At 45.1% G+C, this 19,603-nt stretch overlaps 1 protein-coding gene across 1 annotated transcript in view; it reads right to left on the bottom strand.

Annotated features, from left to right (window-relative positions):
* Positions 1-3,054: 3,054 nt before the first annotated feature.
* VWA3B (von Willebrand factor A domain containing 3B) overlaps positions 3,055-19,603 on the bottom strand; it is a 138,246-nt gene continuing 121,697 nt past the window's right edge. The window contains exons 23-27 of the mRNA XM_059659033.1: positions 15,861-15,972; positions 9,740-9,864; positions 8,478-8,615; positions 6,290-6,390; positions 3,055-4,116 (exon numbers count right to left, since the gene is read on the bottom strand). Of these exons, the coding sequence (XP_059515016.1) occupies positions 3,840-4,116; positions 6,290-6,390; positions 8,478-8,615; positions 9,740-9,864; positions 15,861-15,972 (753 nt within the window). The 3' untranslated portion in view covers positions 3,055-3,839. The remainder of the gene's footprint in view (positions 4,117-6,289; positions 6,391-8,477; positions 8,616-9,739; positions 9,865-15,860; positions 15,973-19,603) is intronic.

A 19,603-nucleotide genomic window follows, 5' to 3' on the forward strand; every position in this document is an offset into this window, starting at 1 on the left:
TCGGGGGCAAAGATGGGAGCAGGCTGGAAGAGGTTAATGAGGGGAAAAGGAGGACCTATGTTATACTTTCAATAAATATTAAAAGGAAAAAATTTAACTAGTCAAGGCGTTTTGCAGATATCCATATGCTCAGACTGTTGAAAATTGACTCGCCTTTCTGCCTTCTTCTTTCAGCTCTTTGTGTCAAAAACTGTCCTTTTCTTTAGTGGCATACTTAGTGCTTCCTGTGGACTTCGCTGTCGCACTGGCCTCATGGGTTGTGTTGAAGTGCCACCTAGTGTTCTGTGCCAAGAGGCTGTGAGGTGCCACCGAGAAGTGCCGTGTTAGATGAGCTTCATTCAGGCATGAGTCACAGTGCTACTGGCCATGGGTTCTATGTTAATGAGTTAACAATACATATGAGTATGTATATTAATAGATTAAATAAGGTGCCTTTAAACAGAAACACACAACAAAGGTCACATATCGATCCATTGTTGGAAATGATGTGACCAGAGGCCTTCAGGCATCTAATCCTGTTCTCATGAGGACCATGATCCAATATTTGCCGAATTCAGTGTTACATAGGACTTGGTAGAACAGAACTGCCATGAATAATGAAAATTGACTACATTTTCTTTGTGGCTATTATAGATGAGGTTTTCTCTATCATTATTTGTGTGCATGAAAGCTATTGATTACTGTATATTAAATTTCTATCCTGCCACCTTCTGAGTTATTTTTATTGTATGAATTAGCACTATCATAGATTCTTTCAGGTTTTTGAGGTATACTTTTATCACATGCAAATATAATTTTACTTCTTTTTCAATTTCATTTTCCTAATTAATTTCATTTGTTTAATTGTGTTGGCCATAACTCCTCCCTCCCTTCCCCTTTTTTAAGGACCACTGTACATCTACGTGGAAATGCTCTGAGCTGATAATGGACTGTGTCATTGATCCATTGACTCCTGGAGTTGAAAAGGAACTTAAGAGGCAATGTTAGTGACTCGGTCACTTGATGCATGGATCTTTATACACCACTCAAGTGGTCATCCAGTCTCTTCTTGAATGTCTGTTCCTTTGTGTCTGATAAGAGTGCCTTCTCTCTTTCAGGGAGTAACCCTATACCCATTCCACATAGTTCTGTGCCAATTATACAAGGTGGCCATCAAATCTGGACACATAGCGATTCCGATTATTTTTACAGCTTGAACCCCTTTTGTTATTTCTGGCACGTGCTAAAGATGCACATTTGTTCAGTGACAGTCAAACAGGAGTTACCTGAGGCAGTGCATACAGATGCACAAGCCACAGCCTAGCACAGCAGTTCTCAACCTGTGGGTCGTGACCCCTTTGGGGGTCGAACGACCCTTTCACAAGGGTCGCCTAAGACCATAGGAAAACACATATATAATTACATATTGTTTTTGTGATTAATCACTATGCTTTAATTATGTTCAATTTGTAACAATGAAAATGCATCCTGCATATCAGATATTTACATTACGATTCAAAACAGTAGCAAAATTACAGTTATGAAGTAGCAATGACAATAATTTTATGGTTGGGGGTCACCACCACATGAGAAACTGTATTAAAGGGTCGTGGCATTAGGATGGTTGAGAACCACTGGCCTAGCATCTCTCTTGCCCTCTTTGTTTCTCGGAGATCTTTGCCTGTGCCCAATGTTTTGGAAACAGCTGTTAAATACATTTTATCAGGTTCTAATTTCTTTCTGGCGGGGGAGGGGTATTCAATTTGTTATTCAATATTGGCTGGAAGTTGCCCTAGCTGGTTTGGCTCAGTGGATAGAGCATCGGCCTGCGGACTGAAGGGTCCCAGGTTCAATTCCAGTCAAGGGTACATGCCTGGGTTGCAGGCTCGATCCCCAGTAGCGGATGTGCAGGAGGCAGCTAATCAATGATTCTCTCTCATCACTGATGTTTCTCTCTCTCTCTCCCTTCTTCTCTAAAATCAATAAAAATATATTTTAAAAAATATTGGCTGGAAGTGCAAATACACTGTTGTTATTGCAATTTCCCCCAGCACATTGGCCGGGCATTATCAACAAAGGACAGCACATTGAGCACATCACTCAGTGTCACTGAGTGCACGTGCTCTGTCAGGTAACACTAACTATTATCATGTGTCTTTGTCCCATTGTCCTTCATCCCTGCAGTTCTGTGGAGATGAAGAAAGGTAGAATAGATAGAAGGTGCCCACCTTCCAGAAGGCAGAGGTCTCCCTGGAGCCTGACACAAGCACTCAGTTGCTTGTTGAATAATTAAATGAGTGCACATCGGCCCACATGGATGCATGCCAGCCCACATGAGTGCACACCAGCCCACACGGATGCACACTGACCACATGAGTACATGCAGGTCTACATGGATGCACACAGGCCCACATGGATGAACGCAGTCCCACATGGACGTACGCAGGCCCACATGGATGCACAATGGCCCACATGGATGCATGCAGTCCTGCAGGTGGCATGATGATTACAGCGATTGAATGAATGGCTTCTTCCCTGCCCCTCCCATTCTCCACTGGGCTCCACAGCCTTCCTGCCTGGGAGAAACTCCAGGCTCTGGGTGGCAGTACGCCTCCCACACTCCCTGCCTTGTTCTGGACCATTTCCATAATTCCTTCCTCATTGCATTCCTACTTTTGGCCTGATGCTGAGCTCATGTCCCTTTTCTTACACATTTTTGGAAGTGGATTCCTCTTTTAATTTCTTTGCCATACCTTGGTGATTTTTAGCTTTCTGGAATGTGAGTATCACTTTTAATTATGTTGTGAATTTTTAGAGTATTGGAATGCTGCCTTAGCTTTTGCAAAAAGCATCCAATATATGTCTTATTAATAATCTGTATCCTATGGTTATCTAGCCCAAAAGCTATTATTGACTAGAAGTGATTTGAATGAGCTTTTTCATTTTTTAAATTATTTAAAACTAATTTTATGAAGAAATTAATGAATAGGGGTGAATACTTTTGTATGTTATTGCTAAAATGTGTTCAAAGAAAGCAATATCTCATAATCCAGTAACTTTGAAATGTTTCCAATGTAAGTTTTTATTCTGGTTCCACGCTCAATTAGAGGTACCTACAACAGACTACAGACAAAAACAATTAGGAAGGGCTCAATAAAAGCAATAAAATAGGAAATGTTCAGTCTTGTAGCTCTCATACAAGTTACTAAGTCTTAATTTCAGTCCTAATATTAAATGATAAAAATCCCTAATTCATATGAGATACTCAGTTTAAAACAAGACTTCAGGCTTGGATTATAACTAACTTCTGACATTTCTGAAAACGCTACAACAGTGGTCCATCGGATTAAACTTCCGGGTGTGGAGAGTCCTCCAGAAGATTGAGCATATTTTTGTGAGGACAGGGGAAGGAACAGGACAAAGAAATGAAACGCCAAAACCAACAAGCCCCGATAGGTCTGAGATCCCGGTGGGGGAGGCAGAGAAGTCTACCTGGTTACAAACAGGGACGGCGGGGTGGGATGCAGGCGGCGGCCTTACCTCAGCAGAGGGGCTAGGTCCACAGTGTCAGGGCTGAGGTCTGGGCGGCCCCGGAGGAACGCTGGCTCTCTTAACCATAGCTGCTACTATACTGCTTTAAGGTCTCCTGGCGGCAATCCTCAGCCCTTTGTTGCAGTGGAAGGCTCTATGAGTGCAGGGCGGGGCTGCTCAGGTGGAGGGGAAGCAGGGATGACTCTGCTGGCTGACTCCTAAACCCTGCGCCTCGACCCTTCTCTGGGGAAGTGGTGTCAGCCTTACTTAAGGTATTAGGGCTTTGGCTGTACTGAGACCTAAACTGGCCCAGAAACTGGGGGGTGATCTCACTCTTGAGAGATTTCTGGGTGTTCTGGAGATAAACAATGTCGCCCCCCTCCCACCTTGGACTTGGGGTGTCTCCAGGGGTAGGATTCTTGGGACCTGTTGCCATGGCAAGGGTCGTCTGAATCCGAGGACGCCGCCTCGTGCAGAGGCAGCCTCTTGGCGGATTTCTTTTTCTTTCTTCTAAGGTTCTCCTGTCTCAGCTCCCGGAGGTCGGTGGTGCCAGCTTCCCTGACTGGCCATGTAAGTAAACTTGAGTTCTTCATGCCCACGTCTTCCCTAGAGAGACAGAATCGGGGTCACCACGGCCTCCACGGCTGCTGCGTCTACAGAGAGATCCAAGCCGAAAGGTAACAGGTGTGGGCGAGGGTGTGGAGAAAAGGGAACCCTCGTGCACTGTTGGTGGGAATGTAAATTGGTGCAGCCACCGTGGAAAACAGTATAGAGGATCCCCCCAAATTAAAAATGGAACTGCCATGCCCTAGCTGGTTTGGCTCAGTGGATAGAGCATCAGAATGTGAACCAAAGTGTTCCAGGTTCCATTCCCATCAAGGGCACATACCTTAGTTGCAAGCTCCTCCCTGGCCTGGGCCCTGGTCGGGGTGTGTGTAGGAGGCAACCAGTCAATGTGTTTCTCTCACATCGATATTTCTCTCTCTTTCCCTCTCTCTTCCATTCTCTAAAAATTAATGGAAAAATATTCTTGGGAGAGAATTTAAATAAATAGTAAATGTTAGTATTAAAAAAAAAAATGGAACTGCCTTATGACCCAGCAATTCCACTTGGGTATTTATCCAAAGAAAACGAAATCACTATCTTGAAGAGATATCTGCACTCTTATGTTCATGGCAGAATTATTTACAATAGCCAAGACATGGGAGCAACCTAAGTGTCCATCGATGAATGAATGGAATATATATATATATATATATATATATATATATATATATACACACACACACACACCCCCCCCCCCACACACATATTATTCAGCAGTAAAGAAAGAAATCTTACAATTTGCAACCACTTGAATGGAACTTGAGGGTATTTTGTTAAGTGAAATGTGTTAGAAAAAGACAAATACTGCATGATCTAGTGGTTGTTGCCAGGGTGGGGGAAATGGAGAGGTGTTTGTTGGTCAAAAGGTACCAAAAAACACAGAGAAAATATATACTGGACAATTTATTTATCCAGACATGTCTTTCAAAGAAGACATCTTGGGAACAAATACCTTGACTTCATTCAGCCATGCCAGCATGGCACACCATTTGAGAACTGGCTTTTTCAGAGCCTTCAGGATAAGTTAAGACACCAGCTGCCTGGTGTTTGTTAAACCATATTTTGTTCCCATAATCAGCATCTGCCACCTTGACCACCAGCCTTCATTCTAAAAACCTTTGACTATGGCTGCTTTCAGATCCTTTTGGAAATTGTCAAGAAAAAGTTAATAGGATGGGAAAAATTTTTAGTTATTTCTAAACAGAAAATTCCATCGATCAAATCCCTCTTCAAAGGAGCAAGATTTACCACATGTGATACTTTTCAAAGATCAGCTCAAAAACTCTGGAGGTAGTTTCCAAGAAAGATGAAAAAACTGGCTTGACTATTTCATACCCATTAGGATAGTTATTATCGAAAAGAAAATAAACAAAACTAAAAAATAACAAGTCCTGGCCAGGACGTAGAGAAACTGGAACCCTGTGCACCGCTGGTGGGAATGTAAAATGGAGCAGCTGCTGTGGAAAGCAGTAGACAGTCCCTCAAAATGTTAAAAGTAGAACTACCATGTGACCGGCAATTCCACTTCTGGTTATATACCCACAGAATGAAAGCAGGGCCTCCCCTGTTCATAGCGGTTTTACTCACAATAGCCATGAGGTGAAAGCAACCCAAGTGCTCAGAGACAGAGAGAGGGGTAAACACAATACGGTTTACACATACAATGGGACATTGTTCAGCCTTAAAAAGGAAAGGAAGTCTAGCATTTGCTTCAACATGGATGAGCCATGAGGGCATTGTGCTAAGTGAAACGAGCTAGTCACAGAGGGACAACTACTGTATGACTCCACTTATGTGAGGTTCCCACAGTAGTCAAAATCATGGAGACAGAAAGTAGGACGGTGGTTGCCAAGGGCTGGGGAGAAAGAATGCCTTGAATCCTCGCAAATAAAAGGAGAATAATTCCTTCATCTTCATGACAGAAGTCAGAATGCTTTTCTGAAAGGTCAGCAAAATAGTGTTGGATTTGAGATTAGAACCAGATAGACAAATAACCTGGAGGTAAATGTGTGACACTGAATAAAGAATAACCATGGAACCACAGTTTAAGCAATAAGTTGCCCACCTCTGCTTCCTCCCGAGTTCTTAGAGATCATGAATCTCAACCTAAAAACTGATTAAAGGTGAAAAGTTATGAATAAAATTCAGAAAGTAAAAAGTGGGGTCCACTTACACTTTGGGATCCTCCTGAATTGGGGGTGACTTTATATGAGAGCAAGAGAGAGCATACTTGTTCTGGCTGATCTTTATAAGTGCATTTCGTGGGCAAAATTCCTGCAATAACACAAAAGAGTAACTGAGAGATGTCCACAGTTCAGATGTAATTTTATACCAGCTCAGCCCATTGTAATAGCGACTAGCCATCATCCTATTTAGAGTGATACTTAAGAGTGCGGTTTAGATACAGAGCCTCACTTGATAATTACATGCTGAATAAAAGTCATTGTTGAGTCCTCTCTGTCATTCTCCATGCCCTGGATCATTTGCCAAGTCCAGCCACATACGATTCAGTGGGTGCACACACACACACACACACACACACATCCTCTCACATAACCACCGTCCTATCTTTATTTCGGCCTTGGCCATCTCTTCCCTGGGCTTATAAGCTGTCACCACCGCCCCTTGATGAGCGCTGACCGTCAGCCCCATGGGTCTCCCAGCATCTCCATCAGAGCTGTTTTCAGCGTCCATGCCCTGACCATGCCACACCCTGGGCATGTGCCGGGAGGTCTCTTCAGTCATCCCTGGATTTGCTTCCTCCTTTCCTGCCTGCGAGACATCCCACCGCAGCGCCAGCCAGTGGCCTTCTGGCGGCCCCTGTGCTGTCGCGGAACAGCCCCAGGAAAGCCCGTTTCTCTCAGGCTTTCCTGGGTTGATGAGAAGGCACCCTTTCTCTTCCTTGTCTGTCAGATTGCACTCAGTGCCTCTGGGCCCACTGGCTCAGTTGCTGTTTGCTCACGGCCTTCAATCCAGAATTGACTGGATGCTTCATTCTGCATAGCAGCAGGCAGACGCAGAGGGCAAGCGTGCGGCCTGAGCGCCAGACCTCCCGGTGCCTGCCTGTTCTACGCCCGTGTGTGATGACCTCTCTGCTTCGGTTTCCTTGTCCGAAGACAGGGTGACTGGTCCCACGTCACAGTGTTCTGGGCTCTCAGCGGTCCGCTGCGGGCCACGCACTTGGAGCAGCGCCTGTGGCACATACTAAGGCCTAATAAAGTTAGCGTGTGATTCCATTTGCTCCTGTTTGCTCACCAGTCTCTTTTCCAAGCATAGTAAGTAGTCCATCCAAGCAAAGTTATTCCTATTAGAAACATCATTTCTTCAAACAATTTGAAAAGCAATTGTGAGAACCTTCTCTTCCCCACGGGCTGTCATGGTGCAAAGGTGCCCAGGCCACAGCTCCTGCACTGAAGGAAGGAAGCCGGTGTGGGAAGAGGGAGGACAGTGGGCGGGACCCGAGGGCCTCGGCAGGGGGGCACAACGAGGCAGAAGCTGCTTCGTGGAAAGAAGATGGAAGGCCCTCCAGGAGCGGAAGCCAGGGGGCAGGAAAGGCCGCTGTGTTCCAGCTCACAGGGCAGCCAGAAACCTGTCGGTCAAGCTCTGCTATTTTTCTTTTGCTTTTTTCCTTTTTCCCCCTTTCTTCCTTTCTTTTCTTTTCTTCTTTTTAAAATTTTCAGTTACTGTTTACATTTAATATTATTTTGTAGTTTCAGGCGTACAGCACAGTGGGCAGACAATCCTGTACTTTATAGAGTGACCCCGATATTTCCAGTCCCCACCTGGCACGTACAGGGTTACTACAGTATTACTGACGATGCTCCCTGTGCTGTACTTCACATCCCAAAGCTGCACTTTTTCTTGAGGTTGATGAGAAGTGTGTGGGGGTGGGGAGGGGAGGGCACATCAGGCAGGCAAATGACATCATCAGAATCATAACTGATACGGATGTTTTCTGAAACTTTTAGGACAGATCCATTGGGAGGACCGGCAGGGGAGCACCAGGCAGGAGCTTCCTGAGCATCAGCATCAGCGAGAGCGAGAGCGAGAGCGAGAGCGAGAGCTGTAAGGACAGGAAGGACCTTGATGAAGCCAAGGGAGCTCCCAGGCAGGAGGCAGAGCGGGAGCCCAAAAGGCCGTCCCGTGGAGGAGCAGGGAGGCCGTGGCTCCAGTAATAAGGGCAGCTTTTGTGTGTTGAGTGGGCAGAATCCAAACCACAGGGGGAGTGGATGCAGCTGGGAAACCATTTCTTCAGGACACCTGGCAGGGCCAGGAAAGAGCTAGGTGCGGCCCGCAGAGAGGGGGTGAGGGAGCGGCTCCTGCTGGCGACACAGCCCTTTCCCAGAACCAGTTCTACTTACTCTCCGGTTGTTACACTTCAAAACCGTGTAGAGTTTGTCTTCGGCCACATCTGGATTCGGAAGTGCTATGACAATGGCAGGGACATAGAAGTCAAATCCATTGGGTGTCACGATCTTGGCAAATACATAATCTCCAACCTGTAGATGAGAACATGCTTCAGAGAAAACACTTGGCTTCTAGGCCTTCTAGACAGTATTAACATAAGCGTGTTTTAAAACACCCAGGGTTCTAAATTTCAAACACATAATTTTTTCTCAGAAAGAGCCAATAGTTCCACAATTCCTGCACTCATTGGCCACCCTGGAATGCAGTGATTGGCTTGAGGAAGCCCCGCTGCAGCAGGGCCTGGGAGGGGTCTGGAAACATCCCCCCAGGACAGGTGGGAAGGGCCTGCAGGGCCTCACATGAAGACCCAGGGGAGAGGAACACAGGCCTGCTCGCGGTGCTCGGAGCACACGGAGGACTCCGTGGGTAAAGGGACATGGAGATCGCTTCCAGCGGACAGGAAGTCCTGGGCAGGGACACAGCTGCTGGGCACTTGTCAGATGGACAGGATCCCGCCAGGAGGAAGTACGCTGACATGCGCCTGGGTCTGGCAGGGGAGGTGGGGCCACACGACCAGGTGCCCCTGCAAGTGTCTCCCTCGGTGCTTTCCTTCCACGCTCTCCAAAACCCACGGCACTGCAGTTCTGGGGCTTTCTCGCTACTCTCTGGCCTGGCTGTCAAGGAAAGCATGACCTCTGCCCTTGTTTCAAAACTATTTAGCCCGGCCGGTGTGGCTCAGTGGTTGAGCATTGACCTATGAACCAGGAGGTCATGGTCTGATTCCCGGTCAGGCACATGCCTGGGTTGTGGGTTCAATCCTCAGTAGGGGGCATGCAGGAGGCAGCCAATCAATGATTCTTATCATTGATGTTTCTATCTCTCTCTCCCTTTCTCTCTGAAATCAATAAAAATATAATTTTTAAGAAAAACTATTTAATATAGTTTGCAGTTATAGTTTCAAGAGCACAAACAGCCTCAGCAGCTCCCTTCCCTGACCATCTATGGCCTGTAAAGTGGCCAGTGCAGTCCTGAGCTATATGCCAGGCAGTTAGCAGATCAGGATCATGAACAAAGAAATCTCCAGGCAAGTGGTCATAGAAAAGGGGCCATTCCTCTTCCAGCCCAACCAGAGTGCAGCGAAGGGCCTAGCACGGCAGCCTGTCCTCAGAGGGCTGGGAACGTGAAAGGGTTCAGGAACAGGTGCTGGAGCCAGTACCTGGAGCAGCGGGCAGGGCATGGCGCCCCCCACAGGCGTGATGAAGGAGGTAGGCACCACCTTGGTGTCTCCGTACCTGAAGTTCACCAGTGCATGGGTGGGGCTTATGCACTTCTTCACGACCCCTGGAAGGAATCAAAGTTAAGATATGATAGGAGAACAAGGAAAGCCTGTTGCCTTGGGCTGCCCCTCCTGTGGACTGGCTAATTGTCACACTTTGCCTCTTGTATGACTCACCAGATGGTGAGGGACGCCTCCGGGGGGGCCTGGGGTGCAGACTGCAGGCGGGGAAGGGCATGCTCTGGTCTGGGCACCACAGAGCTGGGGCCAGAGCATGCACAGCGCACTCACCCAGCATCACCAGCAACCACCTCAGAAACAGATACCCTCTTCCTGGACACCCTACCATCAGCTTCCTCATGTATTTGTTTAGCCACACTCCCTTCTATAAAGCTTAGATATGAAAACCAATGCTGTTCAATTGTGAGTGAAAAGGAAATGCGAACTCCCATCACTTAGATCAACGAGAAGCCCGCGAGGTTGAGCACATCCCACAGCTTCCCTAAAATCTACAGCCAAAACGGAGAAAACAAGAACCCAGATGTTTTCATTCTCCTCAGAGGAAAACCAAAGGAAAGTGCCTTGCTGGGTGCACATGTGCTGACATTTAGCCGAGATGAAATCGTGTTCCCGTTATGCACGGGTTGTACGTATCAGGGGAGGCCTGGGCAGGACCCTCCGCTCCGAGACAGAAAGTGCACGTCCCGTCTAACCCAAACTGAGGAACATTCCATAAATAACTGACCTTATCTCAAATAATGTCAATAACATGAAGCAGGAAATGCAGGAGAATGATTCTAGGCCAGGGGTGGGCAAACTTTTTGACTCGAGGGCCACAATGGGTTCTTAAACTGGACCGGAGGGCCGGAACAAAAACATGGATGGAGTGTTTGTGTGAACTAATATAAATTCAAAGTAAACATCATTACATAAAAGGGTACGGTCTTTTTTTTTTTTTTTTTTAGTTTTATTCATTTCAAATGGGCCGGATCCGGCCCGTGGGCCATAGTTTGCCCACGGCTAAAGAGACATGCTAACTAAATTCAGTACGTGATTCTGGAAAGGGACCTGTGCTAGAGAAAAAATGCTAGAAAGGCCATTATTGGGACAATAACCAAATGGAAATGTACAGATAAAAAGTAGTATAATAATGTTAATTTTCCTGAATTGCATAACCTTATAGTGGTTATATTAAGAGATTACCCTTCTTCCTGAGAAATACAAATTGATATATTAATGGTTATGATGATTTTATCTAATCTCAAATAGTAAAAAAATTAATGTGTGGAAGGAGAGAGAGAGAGAAAGGTGGGGAGAGAGAGAGGAATACAGGTGGTAAAATAAATGTGACAAAATGTTAAAAATTGGTAAATCTGGGTAAAGAGTATATAGGAGTTCTCTGTATTATTCTTGTAACTTTTCTGTAAGTTTGCAATTATCTATTTATATAAAAACTCTGGGTGTAACATCACGACTGAGGCTCGACAAACTGGAAGGAAGTCAGTCCTGCAGGGGTTGTCTTAGAAATGGCTGCACCCTCCCTGAGCTGTTTCCCATGAGGGCGGCGAGGTTTCAGGCAGGAACCCGCCCTCGGAGTGTAGTCACACTGAGTCCTGGGTCCTCTTAGCCACAGCTGCGCCCTCCCGAGCTGTTTCTGGTAAGGGCAAGGTGTGAGGCAGGAACCGGCCCTCAGAGCATGGAGGCATATCTTTATAAAGTTTTACTACATTACAGTGGGGCCTTGACTTACGAGTTTAATTCGTTCCGTGATGGAGCTCGTAACTCAAATTACTCATATGTCAAATCACTGTGACGTTTGCTGCACCAACTAGCAGTGGAGTATCTGAAGCTGGCTCATACGTAACCTGAATTTTAGCTCGCAACTCAAAGCAAAAAATCGGCCGAGAGACGGCTCATATCTCGAAAAAACTCATTAGTCGGGACACTCGTAAGTCAAGGCCCCACTGTATATTAGAGGTTGTGGTAGTACTGTTTTACCCACAGCGTCTACAGGAATTGCTGCAAATTTACCTCTCGGTGGAAGCACCTTTCATTTCCAATATAAATTACCCATTCCACTAAATGAAACTTCAATTTCTAGACTTGATATAAACAGTGAAGTTGCTAAAACTATTAAAAAGGCCCAACTTCTCTTTATTTTTATTTTTATTTTTATTTTTAAAATATATTTTATTGATTTTTTACAGAGAGGAAGGGAGAGAAATAGAGAGCTAGAAACATCGATGAGAGAGAAACATCGATCAGCCGCCTCCTGCACATCCCCCACTGGGGAAGTGCCCGCAACCCAGGTACATGCTCTTGACCGGAATCGAACCTGGGACCTTTCAGTCCACAGGCCGACGCTCTATCCGCTGAGCCAAACCGGCTTTGGCCCAACTTCTCTTTATTGATTAATGCACCATGGCATCCAGTCATGCTGTAAACGCCATAGACAGATTACTAAGAGAAATTATGAATTTGAATGTTATATTTGGTGGGAAAGTTCTCCTGCTTGGAGGGGATTTTCGACAATGTCTCAGTATTGTACCGCATACATGTGATCGGCCATAGTACAAACGGGTTTAAAGTCCTGCAATGTTTGGGGATGTTTCAGAAAGTTGTCTCTTACAACAAATATGAGATCAGAGGATTCTGCTTATAGTGAATGGTTAGTAAAACTTGGAGATGGCAAACTTAATAGCAGTTTTCATTTAGGAATGGATATTACTGAAATCCCCTGTGAAATGATTTGTAATCGATCTATTATTGAAGCTACCTTTGGAAATACTATATCTATAGATAATATTAAAAATATATCTAAACGTGCAATTCTTTGTCCAAAAAAATGAACACGTTCAAAAATTAAATGAAGAAATTTTGGATATACTCAATGGAGATTTTCAAACATATTTGAGTGATGATTCCATTGATTTCACAGATGATGCTGAAAAGGAAATTTTTCCCATTGAGTTTCTTAATAGTATTACTCCTTTGGGAATGCCATATCATAAATTAAAATTGAAAGTGGGTGCAATCATCATGCTATTGAGAAATCTTAATAGTAAATAGGGTCTTTGTAATGGTACCAGATTTATTATCAAAAGATTACGACCTAACATTATCGAAGCTGAAGTATTAACAGGATCTGCAGAGGGAGAGGTTGTTCTGATTCCAAGAATTGATTTTTCCCCATCTAACACTGGTCTCCCATTTAAATTGATTCAACGATAGTTTCCCGTGATGCCAGCATTTGCGATGACTAAATAAATCACAAGGACAAACTCTAGACAGAGAAGGAATATTCCTACCTGAACCCGTTTTCGCACATGGTCAGTTATATGTTGCTTTCTCTCGAGTTCGGAAAGCATGTGACATTAAAATTAAAGTGCTAAATACTTCAGCACAAGGGAAATTAGTCAAGCACTCTGAAAGTGTTTTCTCTTAATGTGGTATACAGGGAGATATTAGAATAAGTTTAATCACTTTATCAATCATTGTTTTCATCACTGTTGTTTTTATATCATGTTTTTGTTGTTTTTATATCATGCCCCTGTTGTTATATCCTTTTGTTACTGTTTATTTATTAATAAATTTATATATTATTTTCATATACATTTTACTAATTTCCTTTCATCTCTCACACTTCTATTATAGAGAAAGGGCAAATAGCGACATTAAAGTATTTCCGCTAATTAATTCCCTTTTAATGTGCATGGATTTCATGCACTGGGCTACTAGTTTTTTATAAAATAACTATCACAGTAGACTTGAAATTCTCGATTGAAGAAAAGATTCATGGACTTTAGTGGGGAGAGGAGCAAAAGCTAAGCACCTCGGTACCCATGCCTCTCCATTTCAACTGGCCTAGGCGACATTTCCCAACTGGCCACTAAGCAAAGTCACCGATCTTACAACTAAATTCAAATGTTTATTTCCTCTGAACCGACTTATCTGAGTTAAGTCACAATCACAGATTAAAACTTCTCAGATAGCCCGATCCCGTGCAGCTAGGAGGAGTGTGTGCTCTCTGCCTCTCACTGCATATTAAAACCAACAAACCCCCAGGGCAGTAACCCTGCTGGCATGGCCTCGGCATTGCAGGTGGCCACGTGTCACCTGTTTCCTCTACTTCCCCAGACAGGCAGCAAAGTGCTCAGCATGTTCTCATCACAGGGGGAGGGTGCTGAGGAAACGTTGGAGCCAATCCACTTTGCTCTGAGACCCTGGCCAGTAAACTGATCCCAAGCCCTTAATCCAGCCATTTGGAACCCAGGCCTTGTCAGCATTTTCATTCACCTGCCAAATGGGCTTTGGACCCCTCTCCCGGCTCAGATCACAGGACCAAGCAGGGTGGCCCCTGTAACCACCGCCCGGCACATTAGCGCCCCAGAGGAAGGGCAGGTTTTCAGGCCCTGCTCCTGCAAAGGGGTTTTCTGTCCTAGCCTATGAGCTCATCTCGGCTGCTCAGATCACAGTCACACTTATCCCACCCACTCCAAAGCACAGCTAGCAAATTTCAGAGAAAATGTCTTAGTTGTCAGTTCTACACAGATGCCTGCCGGAAACCAAACTCCTGCTGAAGCATCCCCGCCCCCCCCCCCCGCCTTTTTTTACTTAAAAATAAGATTTTAATTAAACATTACAAAGAATTATTCCTTTAACCCTGAGTCTGAAAAGAAAATGTCTAGAGATAGAGATCTTGAGACATCACACAAAAGAAGTGCGCCTCCAATTCATTATGTTGCGGACACATCTCGTTACCTTCCTGTCCACACTCCCATGGCTTGTAGGTGTCACTACTTAAGGCCCAAGCCAGGAACCTGAGAGACATCCTAACCACCCTCAGCCACTCTTGACATGGCAATGAGAGAGTCGTCCAAATGTGACTGTGTCTCCCTGCTTTAAGTGTGGCTCCCCAATAAAATCCACACTTTGAAAAAATCTTTGCCCAAGGGCATACTTATTGATTTTAGAGAGGGAGGGGGGAGGGAGGGAGGCAGGGAGGAAGAGAGAGAGAGAGAGAGAGAGAGAGAGAGAGAGAGAGAGAGAGTCGATTAGTTGCCTCCTGAATGCACCCTGATCAGGGATCAAACCTGCAACTTGGGTACGTGCCCTGACTGGGAATGGAACCCACATGTTTCAGTGTGCCAAACCACATTCCAACCAAGTGAACCACCCGGCCAGGGCAAAATCGCCATTTCTTAACATGACCCTTAATAAACAGTCCTGTATTTACCTCTCTGAAGCACCTCATTATTTCCTACCCTTCCTTTGCATTCTAGTTCCCGCCACAATCTGCTTTATTTCTCCAGACATGACATGTTTTCTTCACCTCTAGATCTTCATTCGTGTTACCTTCACTGTCCGCGAAGCTCTCACGTGAACGTACCTGGTTGGTGCCGTTAGGATCACCTGCTCCAGGAACTCTTGGGCCAACCGCTCAGGCCTAGCCACACGGCCTCTCCCTCCAATGGGCCACGTGCATTCGGCCTCAGGACTTTGCACCGCTGTTCCCTCCGCTTAGAACTCTCTTCTTCCAGGTAAGCTCATGGCCTGCCCCTGCTCCTTCAGGCCCTCACTCATCACCTTCCCCGGCAGCTCTGCATGGGCCACCATAGTTAGAACGGCTCCTTTCACCTTGACCCCTTCGTGCTGGATTTCTCTCTGTAGCACTGTGTCTGACACACTACATATGTGTCCGGTTGCTTGTCCGTCTCCCTCGCTAGAATGTAACCTCCATGAAGATAAGAGTTTCCATCTGTTGCTCACCACACTAGCTTGAACAGCACTTTAGGAATATTACATACATGGAACACAGTAGATGTGCAGTAAAGATTTGTTTGCTAAACAAATGAGGGATTAAAGTAATGTATTTTATGGCTATCCTTCCCTCCCCGCAAATTATGGGGAGAAACCCATCACTATTTCATTTTAGAAGTGGAATATCTTAGTACGGCTATGAAATCTCAACGTTCTAGGGAAAGCGCAGTTTGAGAACCGCTGGTCCCCTCCCCGATAGCATATTCTTTAACAAAGCAATCTTACAAAATGAAATATCTACCTGGGAAATAAAAGCCATTTGCGTCACATCTTGCAATAACCCTCTGGCCTTTGAGGTGATGCAATTTTTTGGATTTGATTTTCTTTGTTGAATTTCCTTGAAATTTCTGTGGCTAAAACGATAAAAGATTATAATTGAAAGGAAAGTCAGTGCAGACAGTGACAGTCGCAGGCCCAGGTGCCTCAGGCCTTAGAGGGGAGTGCGGGACACGCGTGTGCTGTGCCCTCTCTCTGGAACTTCCGGCTCTCCGCTGCTGGGAACAGGCTTTCACCCAACTGACCTGAGAGCCTTGCTGCCTGAACATAATCAGATTTTGTTAAAACAAAACCAAACCAAAAAAGCCAACCTTTTCCAGAGAATTGAAATAGGATCCAGAGTCTTAAAACGTAATATTCAACATATCATTATACAATCCAAAATGCAACAGACAAAAAAAGCAAGCCAATAGGACCAGTTCTCAAGGTATGAGGCGATCGATAGATCACAATACTGAGATGACCCAGGTGTTGTAATGATCAGATAAAGACTTAAACCAACAATTAGAGTCATGACGTAAAGCAAATACTTTTGAAATGAATGAAAAAATGTTTTCAGCAGAGAAATAGAAATAGTTTTTATAGTTTTTTAAAAAAACTATAAAAATTACAAAATGAAAATTTTAGAAGTAAAAAATAATATCTGGAAGGGCTTAATAGTAGAATTGATATGACAGAAGAGACAAATCAACAGAAATTATTCAATCAGAAGAACACAGAGGAAAGAGGGGTTTTAAAAATGAGCAAGATCCTTCCTATTCCAGATGCCCCTTCAAAGCCCAGCCCAGCCCAGTTCTCTCTCACTGGGCAAACTCACCAGGCAGATTCAGAAAAAGCAGAGGTGTATCCTTACGACGAATATTATCCAGCCATTTATATCTGACTAGAAGCCTAGTGCACGAATTTGTGCACCGGTGGGGTCCCTCGGCCTGGCCTGCACCCTCTCTCAATCTGGGACCACTCGGGGGATGTTGGACTGCCAGTTTTGGCTTGATCCCCGCAGGCCAGGCTGAGGGACCCCACCGGTGCATGAATCCATGCACCAGGCTTCTAGTATGCATATAAGATCTTTGGTTAATCTCTTCCCACCCTCCCCCTGAGATTCATCAGCCTGTTCCATGTTTCCATGCCTGTGAGTTGAGCGTCTGCCCCATGGTGGTCAGTGCGTGGCATGGCTACCAGTTGAATGGTCAAATGGTTGAACAGTCAAATGGTCGCTTAGGCTTTTATATATAGAGATGTGTACTGGTTAATGGGTATCCAAGGTGGGGACTGCAAATGGGCATGAGGGATCTCTCTGGGGTGATGGGAATGTGCTAAAACTGGATTGTGGTGGTGGTTGACAGCTCAGTCAGTTTTACTAAAAATCACTGAATTGAAACAGGTGAGTTTTATGTTGTCAAAATAGTATTTCTCTAAATCTGTGTTGTTGTTGTTTTTAAAGGAAGTAAAAATAGACAGCCATTTATTTATGGTTTGCTCCTAAAAAATGCTCACGTTATTTTACACACAGTGGGCTATGGAGCGAATGAGTACAGAAGCTTCAATAAACTAACAAAATAGAAACAGACTCATAGAGAACAGGCTGACAGCTGTCAGAGGGGAGGGGGAGGGGGCTGGGTGAAAAAGGTGAAGGGATTAAGCAAAGAGAAACAACACCTCATAGACACAGACACCAGTACGACAATTACCGAGGGAAAAAGGGTAGGGGAGGGGGGGAAGTAGAAGCCGGTAAAGGGGGGATAAATGATGATGGAAGGGGACTTGGTTTGTGGTGGTGAACACACAATACAATAGACAGATGATATATAATAGAATTCTTCATCTTAAGCCTATATAATTTTATTAACCAATGCCACCCCAATAAGTTCAATAAAAATTTTAAAAAATTTAAAAAAAGAAATAGGAAGAAAAAGATAAACCAAATAGGCCTTTTCCTTCAAATCACTACATTGCAGAAACTGGAGATTTTCCCTACTAGATTTTTTTTTTTTTTAAATTTTTCCCTGTCTCACCATTAATTTATTAATTCTTGGGTTTCTTAAAGAAATTAGTCCTCCTCCATCTGACTGCCCAGCAACATCATTCTCCAGCTTCTCTTTGCAGACAGTCAAGTGTCCCTCTTCTCCATGAGAGAAAGCCAACAGCAGGCGTTTTCACCTGCATTTTGAGGTTACTTTTTTGCAATGCTATGGTTATACCATAAATAAAGTGTTAAATGCATATTTTATGAGTTCATCTACAGGACTCCACTTAAGCAAATATCTAATTTATGAGGCGATTGACTATAAAATTTAAATAACTTCAGGTGGTCTCAACACCATTTGCTCTTGGCCATTATTCATTCCAGTACAGTTAGGATATGAGCGGGCCCACTTCCAGGGCGCCTGCTGCGACTGGTGCAGCATCCATCATTCGGGCCCGTTTGGACGCGCTGCACAGGTTCGTCAGAACAAGTGGGGGCCTGGCCGATCTGCTGGGAGATGAACACGTGGAGCCAGGTCCTCAGAAGTGAAGAAGTGGGAAGCAAGGGGTGGTCTCTTGAAGGAACTGTGGGATATGATCAAATGTCGGCCTATGCAGACACGGACGGAATGCCAGGTGAGCACTACCCTTTTGTTTCTGACGCTCCCATTTAGCCGGATTTTGCTTGGGTACCTCCATCCTATTTTTACGAATGTAGTCAGTATGTCAGAGGACAGTCGACATCACCGGTATATGGTGAATGTCAGCTGCTTGTTCCTGGCCTGTCACACCTTCCACGGGAGATTCAGAATGACCGGCAGTCGGAAATGGCCTCAAAGGGAGGAGCCTGGGCCAGGCGGCAGGAGGGGCCGGACTAAGTGCTGCCGGCTGGCTGTGGGACTTGGGGCAACTTTTTACCCTTCCTGAGAGTCAGTTTCTGCAAATGCAAAACGAGGGGATAACCTAAGTGCTCTCTAACGCCCGTAGCTCCATGCCTTTGTCCAGGAGATTCCAGCCTTCCAAGCCTTCCTGTCCTGCAGGGACCACTGTCAGCCCTTGTGTAAACTGTCTGCATTTTTACAATTTGAGGGAAATGTACCAGCCAGGACTATGACCGTGAGTAGCACAATTTTCTGTCATCATACCCACAGAGATGCCCACACCACAGTCACGGAGGATCCACATAGTTTCCCACAGACCCACGTAAAGCTTCTAATTAGATAGAATTTAGAATCTCGAGAATCTGGAACAAGATGAATTAAATCATTGTTACTTAAAAACCTTTACCTAAAGGAAAACTTCCATGAAGGTTACCTTTACATAAAGCTAACTTCCACAGCCACCTGCTTCATGCCGCCAGGATTCACAGCCAAGACCAATCGACCCGGGAGGCACCTGCCGGTGGCCACGGAGCCACCAGACAGCCTCTCTGCCTCCAGGCAGATAACAAGTGTTCTTCCAGACAGATGACCACATCGACCCAGAAAGGTCTTTTCCCGTTTAGATTTCATCAATACAACAGGGAAGCCATTAAAAGGACCTATGCCTAGATACATTCAAGATTCTAAATGAGGGTAATCACATAACTAACTTACCTAACCCCCTTTTTTCTCCAGATTCCAAATATTGATTTGGTTCTCTCAATATCCTTGCCGGCTGCTTCCGGAGGGGCGAGGCCCTGGGAGGCAGGTCAGAGGGTGTGGGGACAGGCTGGGCACTGTCTCTGCGCGCCTCCCGCCCTGT

This window comes from Myotis daubentonii, chromosome 12 (genome assembly GCF_963259705.1).
Source record: "Myotis daubentonii chromosome 12, mMyoDau2.1, whole genome shotgun sequence".
Taxonomy (NCBI): domain Eukaryota; kingdom Metazoa; phylum Chordata; class Mammalia; order Chiroptera; family Vespertilionidae; genus Myotis; species Myotis daubentonii.